General features: G+C 36.9%; 1 protein-coding gene across 2 annotated transcripts in view; it reads left to right on the top strand.

The window, feature by feature from the left end:
- The window catches only part of dally (division abnormally delayed protein), a 142,894-nt gene that overhangs the window by 24,771 nt on the left and 94,198 nt on the right, over window positions 1-23,925 (top strand). For both annotated transcript variants that reach the window (XM_003701239.3, XM_076532287.1), the window contains exons 3-4: window positions 13,772-14,342; window positions 17,434-17,635. In XM_003701239.3, the coding sequence (XP_003701287.2) occupies window positions 13,772-14,342; window positions 17,434-17,635 (773 nt within the window). The remainder of the gene's footprint in view (window positions 1-13,771; window positions 14,343-17,433; window positions 17,636-23,925) is intronic.

The following is a 23,925-nucleotide window of genomic DNA, read 5'->3' as shown; positions in this document are numbered from 1 at the left end:
ATCCCCAAATCGCTACGTCTCCAAATTGCTACATCCCCAAATTTCTGCATCCCCAAATCTCTGCATCCCCAAATCTCTACGTCCCCAAATCACCACGTCCCTAAATTGCTACGTCTCCAAATTGCTACGTCTCCAAATCTCTACATCCCCAAATCTCTACATCCCCAAATTTCTACGTCCCCAAATCGCCACGTCCCCAAATCGCTAAGCCCCCAAATTGCTACGTCTCCAAATTGCTACGTCCCCAAATCTCTACGTCCCCAAATCTCTACGTCCCCAAATCGCCACGTCCCCAAATTGCTACGTCTCCAAATTTCTACATCTCCAAATCTCTACATCCCCAAATCTCTACGTCTCCAAATCTCTACGTCCCCAAATCGCCACGTCCCCAAATCGCTAAGCCCCCAAATTGCTACGTCTCCAAATTGCTACGTCCCCAAATCTCTACGTCTCCAAATCGCCACGTCCCCAAATTGCTACGTCCCCAAATCACTACGTCCCCAAATTGCTACGTCTCCAAATTGCTACATCCCCAAATCTCTGCATCCCCAAATCTCTACATCCCCAAATCACCACGTCCCCAAATCGCCACGTCTCCAAATTGCTACGTCCCCAAATCCCTCCACTTCCAAATTCTTGCATACCCAAATCGCTATATCCCCAAATTCCTACATCCCTAAATTTCTACATCCCTAAATCTCTACATCCCCAAATCTCCACATCCCCAAATCTCCACATCCCCAAATTTCTCCATTCCCATATCCTTCCATACCCAAATCCCTCTATTCCCAAACTCCATTAACTGTGAATCTTTTGATTGCAAAGGGAAACGAATTATCTACATGCCTCACGTTATTTTTTCTCATGACTCAACCCTATTTCCCTAGAAATGGCCACCATCGTAGTCCCCGTACTATTTAACAGGCATAAGTAGTCTAATTGTCGCTTGTTATTTGAACGGTAAAGATTAAAGCATCGATCAGGTATCAAGTATGCAGAGATTCAATGCACATCACTGCAGAGGAATAATTCGATGCGTATCACGCCAATAGGAATACATGCTCCGCATAACGATTTAATCCGCTCGCTAGGCGAATTCGTAATTGATGATTGTATTGATAATACGATTTTGTATTGTTTGCTTTTTATTTCAGTTGTGAAGAAAGTAGCACTTATGTTTCGTTTATTTAATGTCTCGGGTTTCGAGGACCAGTTCGAGGGTTTAGATGATATTAAATCCAGAAATAAGATGGAGACAAGCTGTGTCCAGCTCTTTAACTCTGAATATACAATGAAAACGTTATCTCTAGAAAATTTGAAACTCATTCATTTCCTCATATTTTCAAGAATTCTTTTTTTTGTAACTTCAGTTGATACCATTTTTGTAGCACTGTGATCGTAAATCAGTCACTAATATGAACACTGAACTTTTGTTAGCGCTGGCTCTAAACTCGAGTTATAAATGTAACTACAGCAGTCATTGATACTTTTATTTCCACTCATAAAAATAAGCTTTCTGTTCACAACAATTTTTTATCACTTTCAGAATTTCGTTACGGGGCTTTATATATTTCTTTGTTTATAATTTGAAAGCAAAGTTCGTTTCAGATTTATCTGTTTATTGAAATTCGTTCAAATATTTGCATGATTTCTTGAATGAAAAAGTATTTGAAAAGAAGTCGCTTTTAATTCATTGAACAATATATTCATTGCAGATGTCAATAATTATTTGAATATAGAATCGAATATAGGATTGAATATCTGTAGAATTGTTGGAATAATGTGGTTTATTTTAATCGAAGAAATAATTTTTGTGACATGTATCGTGGATAGAAATAATATTTTTATTCAATAAATGTGGATATTAATTTTAACCCTTCAAATAACTATTTCTTTAATAAAGCGTCTGTTTCGTGTAGAAACAGTTTCAAAATTTATTACATTTATTCAAATAACAAATTTGATTTGTTAAATAATTTACAAAGTTGTAAGATTTGTAAGATGTTAGATTTTTTAAACATGTACTTATATGATGTCAGTTATAAGAATATAAAATTTATTCCAATTGCACTGAAATAAAAATTGAAAATTATTTATTACAATCTATGTTTGCAAATAAATATTCTCACTCGAAAAAATGAAATTTGACATATTGCTATATGATCAAATAAAAGGACAAAGCTTATGTATATTTTAAACATGAAGTAGCAGTTTCTGAACGCGAAAACGTTTTATTTTACGATAAATTTGCCTCGTAAACTGGCGTAAAACGGTATATGCGGAATTTTTCAAAGCACGTGGAATCTCGCAATACCTTTATCGCACTTGGACGAACATGACAAACGCTCATTGCATTTGTAAGAAATCGTGGTGTGACTTTTAAACGTGGTTCACCTGTTGAAGCTACGATTATTGCGCACAATTAATTTCTGATATCCTTAGTCGCTTGAAAATTTTCAACCGATGACTCTTCTTTGCACATACAACAAACTTTGCATGAATTTATACTATAAAAACATTGATACATATTCCGACGAACATGTATATTCATGAAAGAAATAGGTTTTCGTCCGCAAAATTGTTTCTTTCACCAAACAGCTTATCTTCCAAAGTTTCTTTTGTTAACAGGTCATTCACGTTGCTCATTATTTTTTAATCACTCACGACACAACATCCAATATTTGGTATAATCCTTCTATTGTAAAACATGTAGAATTCTTAGAAAGATTAATCCGAGAAGCACATTATCTGTTATAGAAATATATATTTCTGTAACAAGATAATTACGTATCTCCCCGGCTAAACGCTAGCTATAAGTTCTCGTGCATTTTACGAACATGCTTTACGATTCTTCGATGTGCAATATTTTTATTTCCACTTATCTTAAACGAAAGTCATTGCAGAAAATATCCTTGCGGAATGAAGTTGATCGAAAAACACTGAGATTTTGTGAATGATCTCATGCATCTCATGAATTTAGTGAATGATCTGTTTCCAACGAACAATGTAATGTTTTTAATGACTCATTGTGATTTAAAAATATCGTTTTCTCAGAAGGTGTTGTTTCCAACATAGTCTGCGTAATGTTATCCTAACGGACTCTAAACTTCACCGATAATTTCAATTTAAACGACGATCATTTTTTCCCCGCTTAATTCAGTCTATGTTTTATTCAAAGTATCGCTAAATCAGCTCTTAAGTTCATTCACTTTCATCAAGCAGCGTTCCGTTTCCCAAGAACCGATAAGTTTAAACGAAAGCCGGAAACTCGTACATTTTCTATGCTTTTAATAGCGCGTTGCTTTCAATCCGTCTGCATTAATGGAACAGCATTTATCCACGAGATAAAATATAATCATTGTTTCCTCGACAGCGACTCGGGTTCTCTGCTCGTTACATTAATTACGCAAATGTCTTGATTATCGTACGGTCAATAACGTCAATATTGGTTCGTGCAGCCGCGTGCACAAACGTATGTGCATTAATGTCTGCTTTTAGAGAGAGATTTCGAAGCGAAACTCGATGTACCATTCGTTTATCGGTTATCTGTATTTATCGTTCTTCGAAAACAATTAATACTACCGAGGGGGTCAACGGCGAATTACTTCCCTTTAGCATAATCCAGGTTTTTCAAACAAAAATTTTACTGATAATCCGGTAGTTTACTTGAGGATTTTGGACACTGAATTTGGTTATTTTGAAAAATTAGGGGTAAGGTGGCGCAAGAATTCTTTGTTCATTGATTTTTTTAAATGAAATTAATGATTTTTTATTACGGTGGTCTTTTGTAGACAGCGAATGAATATTTGGCAGCTTGAACAATTTAGTTCAAACATATTATTTTCAACATTAATAACATGTCATGTATGGAAGGTCGTGGCCATGCAAAATTATTGCTAAATATGTTGATAACGATATACATATAAGCTATGACCAAAGCAAAGGGCGGAAATATAAGATATTAATACTTTGCGCTCGAGAGGTGACTCTCACCCACCATTTTACTTAATACAATAATTTGAAATAAGCATTTTTAACTGATTCTATAATACGACACTTGTGATGTATAAACACAGTGAAACAAACAATAGTGGAAATTATTAGTAGGGAAATAATAACCTCAAAAAAATTCATTTAACTTTTTAACTAATTTTTAAAGTTGCTGTTTGCAAACAGTCAAATTATCTTCGAGTGCAAAGGGTTACATGTGTTCATAATGTTACGTACAGTAGTAGCTAATGAATTATATCGTTATATTAATGTTATGTTAGTAGCTAATAAATTACATAATTTGTGCAGACCTTGTAACTTTAAAAAGCGTAAAAAGTGCTGAAAATTTTAAGCGGACCCAATTCGATGACTGTCAGCACATTTCACACGTAAAAAGATAGACAACATTGAAACACAGGATACGCAGGTTAATGTTTTCAGTGGCGTTTTCAGAATTACGAATCGTTTTTCGAAACGGGATTCATCGGGAATCCCGAAGAGACGCGCGAAGCTATCCAGAGATACTTATCCGCGGCTTTCTCGCGCCGCGGATCGTTTCAATACTTTTTTTCTCCTCTCGCGAGGAACACAGATCCGCGGGGATCATTAGAGATAAGAGCAGACCATTGTCCGCTTACGAACGTGACTCGCGCGAGATAGCAGAATAGGCAGAAGCCGGGACAAAAGCTGAGAAAGAGGGTAGAAGCCGGAAAAGAAGGCAGGAGACCAGATTCTTTCTTCCATCCCCTTCCGTCGCGGCAATTAATGGCCCGCCAACGTTAATTGTCACCCGCGGTTTAAAGCCATGAGCTACGAACACGGTATTTCGCACATTTTCTACGGCAATCTTTACCTTTTTTCCCGTGCGAGATAATTCGCCGCCACGAGCAGGCTCGATATTAACCGCGATGTAATGATTCTCGCTGTAAACCTACTCGAAATTTCACATCTCTTTTTTTTCTGCTGGTTTGTATTGTTGGTATTTGCAAACTATGAGGTTTAGAAATTTTTTTAATGCAATGAGATAAAGGGTGAATTTATTCGAGAAGTTATTAACGTTATTCAAGTTATGGTAGTCTTTTTTTTATTAATGTGTGAAGATTTTTGTGAGGATCTCCGAAGTTCATATTGCTTTCTAAGTGAAGGCAATACGATATCTCTAAATTAGTTTTTAAATTATGTGTTGGATATTTGAATCCGATTCTAAATTCCTAGGACCAGAAGTTCGTAGTCCTCGAAATCCAGAAATTCGTAAAAGTTCTTAAATCCCTAGACCCCTTAGTCTGAAATACTTATTTTCCTACATTCCTATATCGGCAAATTTACAAACCCCCTAGATTCCCAAATCCCAAATTCCTGAAATCTCAGATTCCCCAAATATTTCCGAACGCTCCAAATTCCTAAGTCCACAAGTTCGTAGTCCTCGAAATCCAGAAATCCACGAAAGTTCTTAAATCCTTAGATCCCCAAGTCTGAAATACTTATTTTCCCACATTCCTATATGGTCAAATTCGTAAATTCCTTAGATTCCCAAATCCCAAATTCCTGAAATCTCAGATTCCTCAAATATTTCCGAACGCCCCAAATTCCTAGGTCCACAGGTAGTCTTCAAAATCCAGAAATCCACAAAAGTCCCTAAATCCTTAGATCCCCAAGTCTGAAATACTTATTTCCTCAAATTCCTATATGGTCAAATTCGCAAATTCCTGAAATCTCAGATTCCCCAAATATTTCCGAATGCTCCAAATTTCTAGGTCCACAAGTAGTTCTCGAAATCCAGAAATCCATAAAAGTCTAGATCCGTAGATTCTGATATCCGTCCACCATAATAAGCATCGTCTAATGTATAATTACGTTCGAGGCGATGTCTGTAGAGGTTTCTTTTCAATTGCTCGCGAAGATAATCCTCGATACCGGTGCAATTGTACAAGGCCCTAAGCACTTGGTGTGGGCGGCAGGACGACCCGGTGATCAGGTAACAGCTACAAATATAGCGGAATATCTGTGTGAGCCGTATTATCTGTGTAACGTACGTGTGGAACGGCACTAAACGGCTGGTTAAGCTCGAGATAAGAAAGATGACCCGTGTCGTCGGTAGCTTACGGGGCCATCTTTCTCTTATTTCTTCGTTCTCACAATGCCAACGTTACTTTTTCTATCTTCATTCCCGTTTCGCTGTATCGCGTCCCTTTTCTTTGCCCGATTCACGGCTCCTTCCGAGCAAACCCAGGGAATCGTAATCGCCTTGCGAAATCCTCGCGAAAACATTTACCAACGTTTTAAATGTATCCATTAGTAGCCACATCCTCGTTAGTAGTAATCACTTGTTTGTTTCATTATATTGAAGAGAGTAATTGAAATCGATTGGTCACAATCTTCCCAAATATTTCATTCTGTATTTTAAAAACTATTCAAAGTCTCGACCCGAATATTTTCTGTTTTAATAAATATTTTGTTATTAAGGTTAATGAGCATAATTACACATTTTTGTAAGATAAGGTACATTATTTTGGAAGTTATTAGTTTCAAGATAAAAATGTGATATGGAAATACATGGGATATATGAGATTGTTGTCTCATCAGGATAATTACGATCATATTTTTATCAATTTTTATTTCAAACAACGCTATTCAATTTGGCCGATGCTCATCAATTGAAGCTATCGATCGAGCTCGCAAATATTCATTCAATTTAACGGGTCAAATTCAAATGACATTGTTTCCAGGAAAACCGTACATAATTGAATAAATGTCTATAAATCTGGATGGTAGTTGGTGGCTATAACAATAACATTTGAATACATTTCTATACAACGATAATATGAACGTTTTAATTTTCATTTGTATGTGTATTCGAAACAAATTTAAATACCTATAATGTATACATATGTACATATACGTGTATGACAAGTGTAATGTGTATTCGATATTCAATGAAAAAGTTTGAAAATTTTTAAAGTCGTTAATACGTTGTCAACATCGAAAACAGAGAAGAATGGGCTTAGATGGATGCACATTAAATCCCTAGTGAATAGATGCGAATTGACTGCAGGATTCTGAAAATACACGTTCAGAATTCTTGGCGCTATACGTTCGGTGTTTCGTCAATTTTTGCCTTATGCATGTATGAAATTTCGCGCACGAAGAAAGGAGAAGAATAGTATCGAATTTCAGTATGTGAATGATCGAGACCCTTGGCCCTTGGGATTTGCCGCGTGTGCAAACACGTAGCTCATGACAACCTTGGTTCACTCTATAACCAGAAGCAACATAAAAGATTTCTCTTCCATCTAATTTTGTTATATTGTGTTTTCAAAACTTTTACGATCGACCTTACACTTTGTTTCACATTGTTATATAATTGTAATCACAGGTTTTCGAATGAGACTTCTGTTATGTAGATTGGAGCATAATGGGAAATATATGCAAGCAATTTTTATTTTTATGTAATTCTATTATTTGAATTTACCACAATGAAAATCCATTTTCGAGTCATGTATTTCATTTCTGTACATGTAACAGTATTTAATTCTATCCATTACTATTACCATTTGCACCATTATTATAACTTACTGTTTAATCACCTTATTATTAATTATAATAGAAGATCATAATTTCCATGTATATAGAGAAGTACAATAAAATTTCAAATTTCTCAGAAAATTCCAATAGCCACGTATTAACATATGTATGAACTCCACAGAGCACTGTTTCCCGGTCCTTTTCTAAACGAAATTAATATTAATTTCATCCCGTAACATTTCAAACGAAAATAAAGGCAGTAAATACATTTCTAGGGATTGTAAAATGCTCTAACAGCTGAAAGGCCAATTTTCAAAGGAATAGTATTCTATTTCGATGCCCGAGCCATTTAACGTTACATCTGTGGGCTTTTATGTGTTTCTCGGAATTTATTTAAACGTATGATAATGCAGTTAAACGCAAATCCACGTTTCGAACGCACCCCTTATATTTTTCCGTTCGTGTGTGCCTTGGTATTTGTTCAGTAATCGGTGTAGAGGTGAAACGCTAACTCTGGATTTTCGGATTTGCATGGTCAAAGAGCGGATGGCTTGCTCGACCGATAAAGTTACTCTACCAGACGAATATATAGAGTGTTCGCGATAATATGGACCACTGTTTTTGAAAACTTTTCATTTTATATATTTTTTCATTTTTTTACGGTTTGAAATTTGGAAGTTTGATAATTTACTAATTTGATGATTCGAAAATTTGAGCTTGAGAATTGGAGATTTGGAGATTTAGGGATTTGGAGTTTTAGGGATTTAAGATTTTAGAGATTTGGGGTTTTAGGGATTGGAGGTTTTAGGGATTTGAAGATTTTGGGATTTAGGGATTTGGGGAATTAGAAATTTGAAACTGTGGTGATTTGGGGATTTGGGGAATTGGATATTTGGGGGTTTAAGGATTTGGGGATTTAAGGACTTGGGAATTTAGGGATTCAGGAATTTAGAGCGTTAGAAGTTAAGAAGTTGGGGATGAACATTTGGGAAATTAGAGATTTGGTACTTTGAAAAATTGGAGGTTTGAGACTTCGGTATTTTGGGGATTTAGAGATTTGGCGAAAAGGGAATTGAAGATTCAGGATCTTGGGAATTTAAGAATTTAGGAATGTAGATATTTAAATACATAGAAATGTAACATTTTAAATCGAAATTCTAGAGTTCCTAAATTTCTAATATCTTTCATATCACATCCTCATATTTCTTCCATTAATCCATCACACCGTCACCGCACCTGCGTCCCCATTACCCTAAAACCTTAAAATACTTCACTGTGCGCATAAAAAATTCCAAATAGTAAAATAGCTAAAGATTTTGTAACCCACGTTGGTCGGGTCTTACACTTTTTACGATCTTTCTCGAGACGTCCCTCATATCTGGCGCACATCGAAAAGGTTACGCGTCGCAGAAGAAAGGTGAAAAGAGCAGAAGAGCCACGTCATATCTTGACATCCTTATATAGAGGATGTTATATCAGGTATCTCCGCGATTTTCGTGGCGCATGACTTTACCTTTACACGCTCGGATGTATAGTTGAACGTTGACTATATTCACTGTGAAGTATAGTAATTTCACACGGTAGATAGAGCAAAGCGGGTCTCTGATGTAAGGACGTGGACCCAGTGTGCTAGAACGAGAGGAGATGGTGAAAAAAGAAAGAAGAAGAGAGACGAAAATCGTACTCGCACGTGTCGTTGCCTCGGCAACCTAGTCTCTGGATTTCAGTCTGGTCCGTTCTATTTTCGATAGCTGCGGAAAACGCATTTCCACCACGAGGTCGAGATATTTATCGTAACGCGGGTCACGCGTCTTCGATTTCCTTTGCCAAACTACAGTATCCCAAGAAATAGGGACAGAATTTAACTTTCCCATATCCATTGTTAAAATGTTACTTCGGCTTCTCTTTTCTTCGATACAATTGCTTTTATATCTGGGTGCTCATTTTTATCGAGTTCTTTTTAGAGGATGAACATATTCACTCTTACGAGTAGTATATTTTTCTGTATTTTTTAAATCAAGTATTGAGGATTGCTAATGTTCACATTTAGGCGCATGCTCTATGTGTAGGAGTAACTAATGTAATATCGTTTTTATATTTTTCAATCAAGTATTGCGAATTCACCTTTATGAATAAGTATGCAATATGTACGTTATCACGAGTATGTAATATGGTATTTTTTTGTATCTCTAATTTAGTATTAGGGTTGCTATGTCGTTAGATCTCTATACTCCCATATTACATCCTCTGATTCCTAGATACATTCCTCAAATTTCTAAATTGTCGAGTCTTAAAATTTTCAGACTCTCAATTCCTAAAGTTAAAGTTTTAAATTCCGCAATTTTCATATTTCTATTTAACAGTGTTCTATTTAATGTCACTTTATGATTCACGAAAATATAAGAAAATTTTAAACCAAGACCGATAATTTGGAACCACGTCTCTCCTATCAAAAAAATATCTATTCCTACGTAACATTTTATTGAAAAGCAAACGTATTTCCTCGGAGAGATATTAAAAGATGCAAGCGATCGAAAATTGTATAAAGAATTCGCGGATGATTAAATTTTATCTTATCGAGCGCAGCGGCGTGAACCATAATGGCGACGGAAATTAGATTTTCGTCGGGCTACGATAATGGATAATTAATTACCCTAATAGTGATCAGGATCGTGTCTGGTGTTAAGAGGCCGCAGATTATTTCGGTAATATTCTCTCGTCGTCAAGTGGACGTGTTCATCGCTCTTTGGCGCCACTTGAAACGGATAAGAACCTCCTTACTGAACGCTCGAAGCGGTTCCTTTTTTTCTTTTTACTTCGCGCATCCGCACATAATTAAGCTCGCACATTGCACTCGTGTTCTTAGTTCGAAGAAGAAAAAGATACATGCTACCTACGTCCAACGGATGACAGAATACGAAGGTCTCTTTACGCTTGCACACTTGCACCTGTACCTATTTTCACTTGATCGAGGTAGATACACGACTGCTTTGTTAGATATTACAATTTTTATGCGTTTCTAAACTTTCAATTTCTTTCGCGAATGTTGGTCTTTGTAAGGTGAATTTGTTATAAATATCAAATTTTTAATTTTCATTTTGTACAAATTTCAAATTCTCTGACTTTTAAATTTACAAATCTTCGAGTGTTCAGGTTCATCCTCAAATACAGAATTTGCAAACATATTTCGAAATAGCCAAAATTCTATGTTCATAAGTTGCCTTTCTGCATCTTCAAATTTTTTCAAACTTAAAATACTCAAATTTCTAACTTTACAAATTCAAAAATTTGCTAATCCTCCAATTTTCGTATAATCCCCAGATCCCGAATTTTCAGATACCCTCGAGCTTCAAAGTGCCTAAATTTCCATATTCCCAAGTCGCCCAATTTCCTTATCTGCGACTTTTCTCAAATTCCTCGAATTCCGATTGCCAGCCGAACGTCCAAATCTCAATTGTCGCTTCCTATTACCTTTGCGTTTCATTCCCACGTTTGCGCGTCGAATTGGACATAGAACAGACGAACACCTCCGCAGGTAATTAAATTACAGATTGGTCGGATGCATCGTCTACGCGTGCAGCGAAAGTGTTAACGATCAAAGACGTCAGCGGTGAAACCGAAAAATAATTTTGTTCGGCGTCGAAGCCACAGGCGGTTAAAATTTCGTTCGTTCCGATTCCGGTCCAGCGACCAGGTTGCGTGGTACAGTTCCCACGTACCTTTTGCACCCCCTTCGTCCTCCAGGACGTGGCCACCATCATCAGATACCGTGCAAGCACACCAGCATCGTCGTCCATCGGCCTCGCACGAACGAACCTCCGCAACGGTGGGAGAGGTTGTGGCGTAGACGCAGGATCCGAAGAGCAGACAGTGGGACAAAGAACACGATGTCGTGGGTCCGGCTGGGACGAGAGAGAGACAGACAGAGAGACTAAGAGAGAGAGGCGAGGAGAGACTCTCTCCCACACGGTGGCGCTAAAATAAAATGACTGGCGAAAGGAATGCCGAAGCTCTCTCCTCCCAGTACCGCGGAATGGCCTGCAGTGCCTTTTGGACGAGAAGCTTGGGTGCGAGCGAGATGGAGGAGCGTTGAAATTGTGTATACAGTCAAGTGCAAATCAGAAGTTGAAAACAATTTGAAAACAAGGAGTTTAGAAATTTATCATAGGACTCAAAAATTAAAAGTGAACATTAGAGATTCGAGGACTTGGATATTTAAAAAGAGAGTTTAAGTTTTTAAGATTATACGTGTTCTCAGCCAAAAGAAGTCAACGTTGCAACCGAGTGTACGTAGGCAAAAGAAGAGGCTTCGAGAAGAGAGAGAAGACGAAGGAAGAGGAGGGAGACACCGGGTTGACCATCTACCCGGTTGGACCAAGATGGCAAACAGCGCGACGAGATGCTTCTACCTTGCGTTCCTCTTCTTTTCTTTCTTTCTTTTCGGACGTGTTCCGTTCGTTTCCTCCGCTTTCCCTCTCGTCCTTTCCCCGCCACTTCTGTTTCTTCTTTTGCGTTCCTCCGCGCGTTCTATTATTCTCCCTTTACCGTCGATTTCCTCCTTCGCGCGGTATTCCGACGCTTGCACAGTTGATTCAGGCGAAACCAGACGAGGAGAATGTTACTGGGTCCCTTGTATGTGCCGGCAATTTGTTCTTAGTCATCGTATATACGTGGGCTGCGAGATGGTCCTTCTTGGTTTACGTTATACGGACCGAGTCCATTATTCTTCGATGGCTGCTTTAATAGGTTGATATTTCTTTTCAACTGGAGATTTAACCATGCGCGGTCCCGGATTAACCGGCAAATAATGGATTTAATTGAAGAAAACGCGATTGTTCTTTGAACAATGATCTCTGTTTAAACATTTGCGGGTTATGAAATCTCATAGACGTAAGAAGAAAATGAGATCTTGCTAAGGAAGATTTTTTAGTCTATATTATCTTTGTAAATGATTCTTGTCTTTCAATATTCGACTTTCAACAAGTATAGAAGGAGGTTTAAAATTCTTTAAACTGAATATCATCCTAAGTACACGAATAAAAAAATATAATTTACAAAGATTACAATGTTTGAAACTGTATTTTAATTGGTCACGAATTCCTTCGTTTTTGGTGTACCGGAATGTTCAGCAACCAATAAGAGCAAAATCTTTCCTAACCAATGGCCGTTTTACCTGTTTCTTTCCCGCCACGTTAGTCCCCCTGAGGCCCTAAGTTCCGCAGTCGAAACTACCAAAGATTAACTTAATAAACTGAACGCGTATTTAATTTCTACACGGTGCAATATTTCACAGATGTTCTCTAAAGTCTAAAGTTTAATATTCAAACCGTTGGATTAAAAAGAGTACCTAGTTCTGAACAATACTCGCATTGAAAGTAGCCAAGTTAAAGTTTTATAAATTATTGCAACTGTCATCCATTATCGCAGTTGATTTCATTTGCAGACTAAAACGATAAAACAGACGGAGAAATTGAAATGGCAGCAGCTGTTGCAAGATCGAAAATGGAACATCAGACATTTTTACGAGAATGAAATTATTGTAAAGTGTTTGCATCTGATCACGTATACCATAAGATATTTTATCTCAATAAACTCTGGTTAACTTCGATAAATGTTCTCGTTAGCGTTACTGTCCCGCCTTTACGATCCACGCGCTGTTGCGTTAACTATAAAATCTTCTCACCCTTGTAATTCCCAGCTACTTCGAGGAACTTGTTACTGTTATTGCGATACTTTTACGATCAATGTACCACGGCGATAGCTACAAAATTTTCTTTCACAAGACGATGCCACGATACACTTCCAAACTTCGTATAATATTTCACCGCTAATAACAGAACAATTTATTTTCACGGAATTTTCATTAAATCTACGGGTCTCGTTCGTGATATAGATTATGCTTATAATCCTGCAACGTGCATAAAATTTAGCTAAAATACTGCTAGGTGAAATATTTGGACGCAAATTACGATACAAGGGATTTAGAAAATTATTTTGTGTTAAATTAAACAGTCATTTTTATAATAGTTTGTTTCAACGGCAAACAGGTCGAAGTTTTCACAGTTCTGTCTCTTAAGCAATTTTTTAATAGGAACTTCCAAAATAATTAGTCAGCTTAATTCCAGTGGTGTATATGATCATGTATCCAACTCATTGTATATTAGAAATAAATGAAATATAGCATACTCAAAAGTGTCGATCACGATTAATGTTCCCTCGTTGCGACACAAGCTCTTTAATCTTCCTGTTTTGTTTTCAGAAACAGTAACGATGCTCGCGATGCAATCGGAGAACAAAACCTTAACCCTCTTCGATCAAGTGTACCGTACAATGGCGGTGTTGAGCAGACCGTCGATAAAAGCGTTGTACCAAGCGATGGTCGACTACGTGTCAGCCAGCAACACGCCGGACACCTTGCAGCAGCCTCTCACACGCGAGATGCTTCAAGAACGTTTCATCGAGTTCTTCACGAAACTATTTCCGATCGCGTACCACAAAGCCGTGAACCCGGACCAGTACGAGCAAGATTTCACGGAGAAGTTCAAGACCTGCTTGTACGAGACGATGGACGAGATCCAGCCGTTTGGCGATATACCGAAACAGGTGTCGAAATCGGTCAGCAAGAGTCTCGAAGCCACCAGGGTATTGGTGCAAGCGTTGACTCTCGGCAAAACGGTTCTGGACAGAACCGACAGCGTGCTGTTTTCCGGTACCAGCCCTCAGCAGGAAGCCTGCTACAGCGCGTTGCTAAGGATGACCTATTGTCCAAGGTGCAAGGGCATCGGTCCCTCGGTTAGGCCCTGCAGCGGATTCTGCACTAATGTCATGAGGTGAGCACGATGTAGCCGACTCTCGTAATTACTGTAGCCGTACCGGCGAACCTATTCACCGCGGCCTTTTGTCAATTTTCAATCGCATTAGTCATCCTGACGTCCCTACCTTCTCTGGGGGATCCTTTCGACCGTGTGCTCGCTGAAAAATTCAAGATACCCGGTCCACGGGGTTTCATCGTGTTGTCAGACTTTCGAACAATAGAACAGTTGGTATTATAGTTTTTTCTCATTTTTTTTTGCCGGTTTTCCTCTTTTCGAAATATCTTGTATTCGTGTGAGTCTGCGGTCGGTTGAGTGGATAGAGTCATTTGCTGATACGCTCTAATACATTAACTTTGTAGTATTTTCTTAGTCATATTTCATTGTGAAAATGAGCTTGTTACGTTATGAACAGTACACTATGGCAGCAACTGGTGATAGTAACCTAGACAGTTGTCGATCTTTTGCGTTTCTTTGCCGGTTTGTTATAAAATGATTCCTTTTTTGTCTCTTTCAAGAATTCGACTACCTACTAGCAAGGGTAGTAACACCTGCTACTGACATAGTGTAGTAAGGTGTAGATTGTAGATCGTGAGTATCATTTGTGACGACTTTGGGAACTCTCCCATGATTTTGAAAATATCCTTTTCACTGATAGTGATAGAGAGAATGAGGCACACTCTAAAATATACGAAAAATTAAAATGTAAGCTTAAGGGTATTTTAAATGAAAGTTGTTTAAGGCATCATCATAATGTTATACGAGATCACTTTGTATTGCTGTTGTCCATTTGTAAAGTTGCCATAAAGGTCCATTAGTAAGGGTGATACGGAAGAAGCTCGATAAGAATTTACTTTCTTAAACCGTGAATGTTTAATTTTTTTTAAATTTTTGTGGTGTTGCTATATTTTATACAAAGATTTTTCATGAAGTAGTCTCTTTTGTACAAGCGTTTAGCACGAATGCAGTACAACTTTATAATCATAATCCGTGTAAATTCATCAGATGTAAATTGCAAATAACCGCAAGCGGTTTGATCGATTGATTTCCGGATTCCTGGGGTCACTGTGATTCTTTTGTGGTTAATTTATCCGGTACGTGTACACGCTCGATGAAACCACTGAAACCGTTCACTTGAAATCTAAATATAGAGAGAGCACGTGGGAGTGAACCAAAATGCGTTTTGAAAGCACTTCGTGTCGGGGACGATTTCATGATTCTACAAATTCTACGAATAGTATTTTTATAATTTTGATTTGTGGGATGAAATGCACAGGAATACCGGGAAAATGATCTAATTGCAATTAATTGCAACTGCAGATATAGTGTTCCAAATGGTTACGGAATATTCGATATTCGGGATCGATTCTGGGAACTTTGCTGACTCGTTTAATTTAATATAACTCAAATTCTCATGCTGCTGAATATGCAGATTTTAAATGGACAAGTTAAAGAATTCCAAACAGATTCCAAACTTTTCAGATTTCCAGATTAATAAATTATGAAGTTAAATTCTTAAATTACTAAGTTCATCAATCTTCCAAATGTCAAATTTATTAAATTTTCAATTTCGAAATTGCCAAGCTCCCGAATTTTAAATATCAAATGTTAACTTCTTTAAATTCATAGCAGCATTAATCATGGTGCTACTATATACGCCCAAAGCAGGGTCAATAACTTAAAAACTTAAAAAGTACGTGCTGGACACGTCAAAACAAGCCTAAACACGTTCGGAGTGAGTCACAAAGTGAGTCAGCAGAATATACTTTTGAAATGACTGGATACCTTGAAAAAGAGAAAATAAAAAGCATAAGCATTCTTCAGAAATGATATCGCTAAAATTCTTATACGAGAAACCTCATCGAAATTCTATGCAATAAATAACAACAAATATGGACCATGTGTACTTGATGTGGAATAATAGTATTTCGAAAAATTTGACTAATTAATGTGAAAATTCAACGCTTTAAGATTTAGGAATTGTGGACTTGGAAATTCGGAACTTTGCAACTTTAGAAAATTTCAAAATTAAAAATTAGAAATTTGGTATTGGGAGATTTGGAAATTTGGGAATTGGCGATTTGAGGATTTAGGAATTTGAGGATTTAGGGATTTGAGAATTTAGGGATTTGAGGATTTAGGGATTTGAGGATTCAGGAATTTGAGGATTCAGGGATCTGAGGATTTAGGGATCTGAGAATTCAGGGATCTGAGAATTCAGGGATTTGAGGATTTAGGGATTTGGGGATTTAGGGATCTGAGGATTTAGGGATTTGGGGATTTAGGGATCTGAGAATTTAGGGATCTGAGGATTTAGGGATCTGAGGATTTAGGGATTTGAGGATTCAGGGATTTGAGGATTCAGGAATTTAAGGATTCAGGGATCTGAGGATTTAGGGATCTGAGAATTCAGGGATTTGAGGATTTAGGGATTTGGTGATTTAGGGATTTGAGGATTTAGGGATTTGAGGATTTAGGGATTTGAGGATTTAGGGTTTTTGGGATTTTTCGGATCTAATGTATTGGGGATCTAAGGAATTTGGGGATTTCAGGATTTGGGAATTTAGGGATTTGGACATTTGGGAAATTAAGAATTTGGAACTGTGGTAATTTAAGGATTTGGGGAATTTGCAATTTGTGGGTTTAAGGATTTGGGGATATAAGGATTTGGAGAGGTGGGAGTTAGGAATTTGGACATTTGAGAAATTAAAGATCTGAAACTTGATGAAATTGGAAATTTGAAACCGTATTAACTTGGGAGTTTGAGAATTTGGGAAAAAGGGGAAGATTTGAAAATTTGTAGACTTAGGAATTTACAAGGTACTTAAAGCTTTGAAAATTTCATGGAATTTGAGAATTGAATTTTAGGAAAAATGAAGATTTGTTAAAGTCGATAATTGCGATTTATGTACATGTTTCGTGAAATTTATAAATTTAATTATTTGAAGATTTTTAAATTGTGAAACCTTGAAGTCTTGAACTCCTGAAATTTTAAAACTTTAAAATCTTGAAATTTCGACATCTTAAATTGATAAAAACCTTGAAACCAGCCATAAATTATACAAATTTGTCCAACCAGCACTTTGTGACGAAAATAACGTTGTTACAGGGGTTGCTTGACGGAACCAGCATCGGAACTAGACCTCGCATGGTCCGGTTACGTGGAAACGGTCGAGAGGCTGGTGGTGGCGGTCGATGGTCGTAACGATCCGTTGGGCCTGAATGCCGAGAGGGCTGTCAGACAGTTGGACACCCGCATTTCGGACGCCATTATGCATGCGATGGAAAACGGGCCGGCGCTCGTCGAGAAGGTAAGTACCTACCAAAACAATTCTAACACATCTTCATCACCTCTTTAGACTGATTCTTCTTTTGTCCCTCGTGTGCCTTTTATACTTCGTTCTTACAATTTCGCGTTTCCGCAGAGTGTCTGCAAATACTCGGTTTGGTCAACGAGTTTGTTCTTTCTTTAATCAGATATTCAATTACAAATCTTATTACTGGAAATATTCATGTGTAAGTTGAGTAATTTTGTATTGAGAATCACGTTAATATGTAAGAAGAATTATTAGTCAAGATCTTTATTCATCATGCTTTTCATAGGATGTTCATAGGTATATTTTTAACACTAAACGTACCGGCTGTGCACTTAATTTGAGATGAAAGACGAAGTCAAATAATAAATTAACAAACGACAAACCATGAATTAGTATACATATTAATTAATCTTGATGTGGATCAATGCAGATATCAGGAGAATCACTTCAACAAATTGTGTAATTTATAATAAGGATCTTGTGGAACATTTGACCGGTTTGGTGGTTTTAGTGTTAACAGAGACATGTATCATTTAGTGTAACATCACTGTGTATACGTGTCTCTTTCCGAGTTTTCATGTATGAAAGTGCAATCATTGCTGGAGTTAGCCTTTGTTCCACTCTTAAGTGTTCCACTCTTTCACTTAATATAATAAACATTATACTCAGAAGTTTTAACATAAAGTATAAGCTTCAAGGCCGTGTATAATCTTCTTGAAGAAAGAGTATTCGCATATACATTTGCTGTATTTTATTAAAAACTACCAACTCAGAGAGGAGACATCTGGAATAAAAAGTAGTTCTCTGAATAATTGATTAATTTCGAGTAACATAAATATAACATAGTAACAAATATAATTTTGAAGTTTTTAAATGAAAGTTAAAGGGTAAACACATTCAGCAAGAATCAAAATGATTAACACATCGAGAAAATATTTTCTCGTAGCGAAAGGTTAAATTTTCTTCTCGACACCAATTTACCTAGTTTTTTTGACAAGCTACTATTTTAAAGATTACAATCGCCGGTTCTTGATACTTAATAATTAAGCGAATGTTCCGTGTACGATCATGTATAGTTGATAACCATTATAACAATCACAACGATCGATAGAGCATTCACCTTTTGCAAACCATTTCACGTACGAGTATGGTCAGACAAATACCTATTAACTTACGAATATCTCTTTGATTATTTTCCTTACAATTAAGATAACATAATTAAATAATAGTAACGTCTGCTTTTTATAAATTAAATTGAGTAGAAGAAAGTGTAAGGTGGCTTATCTTGCTGCTAGTTTTAGTTTTTTTTAGGTTATTAGAAAAGAATTATTTAACGATTATTTTGTGCAAAACATTTTTGGTCAGGAATTTTTGTGAACTTTTTACGTTAACTCATTTTATACAATTTGAGTACTTGAAGTAATAATAATTTTCTTTAGTAAAATGTAGTTGTATTGTATATTCCTCTATAATTTACTCCGACAGATATTACACTTTAATTTATATTAAGAAACCAATCCGTTATATTTTTCCCGTAAAAAATTACTATCGAGCTGACACGATTTTTAATAAAAAAGTTCATTAGCAATGCGAATATCGTTAGCATACATAAACCGCGGCGTAAGTTAATAGCAAATTAAAGCAGCTAATAATAAAGAAAAATTATTATTCTATACAAATTTGTGTACGCCACGCATAAATACCTGTAATTAGCTTAATTGTTCTGTAAATAAAAAATGATTCAATAATTATACAGATAACTTGTTGATCTTATGCTGTGTTCGATAAGGCGAACAGCGGAATTTATTAAACATTGAAGATAAACTTAAAAAACCTTGGAATAAATTTAACTAAGTTTCCTTTTGCAATTTTCCAGTCAGATTACACTCGACCAATATAATAAGGCTGCAGTACGGAACTAATTAGAAAAATTTTAGTTTATCTTGACAAAATAAACGACGGTGCTTATCCCGAAGTAGTTTCAAAGTTATGAAACTTCATCGTCAGATTCTTATTCGGTTTACAGTCAAAAGTTGTAAAATGTTGAACTGGTTCTTGTCAGCTTTCACGTTTTCTTTGGAAAATTCGATGACGTGGGTTGTTCACATTAAAGACTGGGAATTTTCAAACGAGAGAAGTGAATGTCGTACTTTATTCATACTGTTTGGTGACCGAGAATTGAAAATTTGGAGATTTGGAAATTGGAAAATTAGGAATTTTGGAATTTGGAGTTTTTGAATTTCTGAATTTTGGAATTGGAGATTTTTGGAATTGGGGATTTTTGGAATAGGGGATTTTTGGAATCAGGGAATTTGGGAATTGGGGAATTTTGGAATTGGGGATGTCTGGAATTAGAGAATTTTGGAATTGGGGAATTTTGGAATTGGGGATGTCTGGAATTGGGGATTTTTGGAATAGGGGATTTTTGGAATCAGGGAATTTGGGAAATGGGGAATTTTGGAATTGGAAAATTTTGGAATTGAAGAATTTTGGAATTGGGGAATTTTGGAACGGGGGATTTTTGGAATTGGTAGAATTTGGAATTGGGGAATTTTGGAACGGGGTATTTTTGGAATTGGTAGAATTTGGAATTGGGGAATTTTGGAATTGGGGAATTTGAGAATTGGGGAATTTTGAAATTGGGGAATCTTGAAATTGGGGAATCTTGGAATTGGGGAATCTTGAAATTGGGGAATCTTGGAATTGGGAAATCTTGGAATTGGGGAATCTTGAAATTGGGGAATCTTGAAATTGGGGAATCTTGGAATTGGGGAATTTTGAAATTGAGGAATTTTGGAATTGGGGAATCTTGAAATTGGGGAATCTTGGAATTGGGGAATTTTGAAATTGAGGAATTTTGGAATTGGGAAATCTTGATATTGGGGAATCTTGGAATTGGGAAATCTTGGAATTGGGGAATCTTGGAATTGGGAAATCTTGGAATTGAAGCTTTTGGAATTTTGGAATTTTGGAGGAGGACACCAAAATTCTCACGTCCATTCGTGACACTTCTGAAACTCTGAACAAAAGTACTATAGTACCTCGACTTCAAATCAGCGATTAATCATCGTTCGAAATAAACGATATTTATCTTTACTCAACTAGGATGGTAATCATACAAACGTTATGCGACGACATTTTATTCCGATCATCAAACGGCGGGTATACGAAAATAAGACACGATGATGAATGAAAAAATTTGTCGGCGTTCTTTGGTAAAATAAACGGCGTCGCTTACGAGCGACCATTCCGCACGATTTCTCGAGCACCGGTGCAGAATTCCTCGGATCTTTTTTGTACATTTTGTCAGAGGACCCAACTCGCATCTCGAATCATCTACCTGCGGATTCGTACGCGTTATATTTTTGCTTTCATTGTTATTGATATTAGCGCCGGCAGCAAAGAACGCCTGGAATTCCGTGGAACCGGCATTATGCACTTTGGTGCATTGTACGCATTTCCATAAATTTGCTTTTTATTTAGGAGGGAAATGGACGGAACCAATTTGCGGGGACGATATGTTTGGCCTGTCGCGGATTAGGGGCTATTAATTTAAATGATCGCGAGAACTTCGTGGAAACTGCTGGCTTGGTTAATCTTGAATTCTGGAATGACCGCCAATGTAGGCGTGAACTTTCCGAACGATGCACCGAGAATGAATGTAGGGTAACTGTACCTAATATCGACACTTGATATCAACATCGTAACTAGTTTATGCTACTACACTCAGGTTTTGTACGACAGGTAGCTAGGAAACTTTCTAATTGGAAAATTCAATGAATTCTTTGTAACTTAGCTTTCTATTACTAGTTCTATTCTTCACTGCGTTTGTCGCACGCGATATAGATTCAGTTAAAAAGTTACTATTTCAAGTTGTTAAACCTAGCGGTGAGTTCCTTTGGAGCTCAAATACATTTACAATCTTTTACTTTATTCTGTACACTTGTCTACGTTGACACTAGCTTTAAACACTTGAACTTGCTTCTTTACTCTTCTCTTTCCAAATACCCAAAGTCTCCAAATCCTCGAATCACATAGTCACACTTCACGATTCCACGCAGAATCGACAATTTAAAGCCACTTTTCCTTTGAAACCCATTCAATCGAAGAGATACCACGACGTTGCACTTAAAAAGTTGAATTTTTGTGCTACGTTACAGTCGTAGCGTTAAAGGACGATCGATCGTTGCGTTCTGTGCGTCAACAGTTTTTTACCAGATGATCGACGCGGCAACATCAAAATGGGAAACGCGTACAACTCTAAAAGCAAGGGAACAACGAGAAGCGACGGCTAGGAACGAAATGAATAGATGCTATAAATTGCGACACGAGTCGTAAATTTCAGTTGGCGCGATCGTCCAGCTTCGCGTGGCATAGCGATTCGCATATTGCGAGGAGCGATAGGCGAATGACACCAAGGGCCGTCGTAATAATGCACTTTGAACGACTCGTATCACGTTGGTGGCAAGAAGACGCTGTTCAAAAGACGAAAGAAAGAATGCGTAATATATAATAAGCGTGTAGAGTGCGGAGTATCGGTTTCGAACATGCGATACTGTGGTTCTGTGAGAAGGTTTTGTTCGTCGTGCCAGATGCGCTCGATGCGCGGCTGAGAACGACAGATCTTGCCCAATCATGTTTGCCACGAAAATTTCACGATCTGGAGATTTTGGAATTGGGTGACTTCGGGGGTTTTGAAGGTTTTTAGATTTGGGGAGTTTCAGAATTTTGGATTTTGGGATTTCAAGCTTTAGAGATTTACGAGTTTGGGACTTGGGATTTGGGAGGTTGATATTTAAGGATTTAAGGATTTGGGGATTTTGGGGATTTTGGGGATTTTGGGGATTTAGGGTTTTGGGATTTGGAGGTTCAAGATTTAAGGATTTGAAGATTTGGAGATTTGGGGTATTTAGGGTTTTGGGACTTGGAGGTCAAGATTTAAGGCTTTGAAGATTTGGGGGATTTTGGGGATTTAAGGTATTTAGGGTTTTGGGATTTGGAGGTTCAAGATTTAAGGATTTGAAGATTTGGAGGTTTGGGGGATTTTGGGGATTTGGGGTATTTAGGGTTTTGGGATTTGGAGGTTCAAGATTTAAGGATTTGAAGATTTGGAGATTTGGGGTATTTAGGGTTTTGGGACTTGGAGGTCAAGATTTAAGGCTTTGAAGATTTGGGGGATTTTGGGGATTTAAGGTATTTAGGGTTTTGGGATTTGGAGGTTCAAGATTTAAGGATTTGAAGATTTGGAGGTTTGGGGGATTTTGGGGATTTGGGGTATTTAGGGTTTTGGGATTTGAAAGTTCAAGATTTAAGGACTTGAAGATTTGGAGATTTGGGGGATTTTGGGGATTTGGGGTATTTAGGGTTTTGGGATTTGGAGGTTCAAGATTTAAGGATTTGGAGATTTAGAGATTTTGGGGATTTTGGGTATTTGGGGTATTTAGGGTTTTGGGATTTGTGAAGGTTCAAGATTAAGGAGGTTCAAGGTTCAAGATTAAGGGTTTGAGGATTTTGGGGATTTGAAATTTTGGGATTTGGAGATTTGAGATGTAGAGATTGGAGGATTTGAGTGTCAGGATTTGGGACGTTAGGAATTCGGTCATTTCTAAATTTGGAAAGGCAATTGGAAAGTTTTTTTTCAGAAATTCGGAAACTTGAGAATCCTAGAAATTTCAATATTTTTGTTCATTTCAAATATTGCAATTCGTAGGTGACTGAAAGTTAATAAACTTTTGTTAAAAATATTTTTTTATCAAATTGCTCAACTTAATATAATTCTAGCAATGAGTTAAGCCGAATATAGTATACAATGCAATTGTATTAAATGATCACAAATAAATAAAAGTAAGTACAGTAACGCAATCATCGATTGAATAAAGAGCTTGACCAATAACAATTCTTCTTATTTATTAAAAAAATCATTGATATTTTACACAATATGTTTCTGGTCACATACTTCTTATATATCGAAACAATAATTAATCCCTTAGTTTACAATGGCGCCTCAGTATCTATCTAGCCAAACATGAACAAAACGATCATGTTGTTTATTAAACGCACTGTTGTTTATTGAATTTAAATCGTAAGGCAAAGGATTAATATATTATATAATAAAGTTTTAACCCCATACATAAGATTCGAGTACCTCTTTAGGAAACACAATTCCCTTTATACATTGAAGAAATAATTAACATTTTATGCAATAAGTTTTCAGTCACATAAGATTCGTAATCGAGAAACGACGAAACTTTTGTGCAAAGTTTCGGCAAAACTATTAGGTAAGC

This window comes from Megachile rotundata, chromosome 1 (assembly GCF_050947335.1).
Source record: "Megachile rotundata isolate GNS110a chromosome 1, iyMegRotu1, whole genome shotgun sequence".
In the NCBI taxonomy this organism is placed as follows: Eukaryota; Metazoa; Arthropoda; class Insecta; order Hymenoptera; family Megachilidae; genus Megachile; species Megachile rotundata.
The sequence above is the reverse complement of the archived record's forward strand: the minus strand, read 5'-3'. Positions and strand labels throughout refer to the sequence as shown.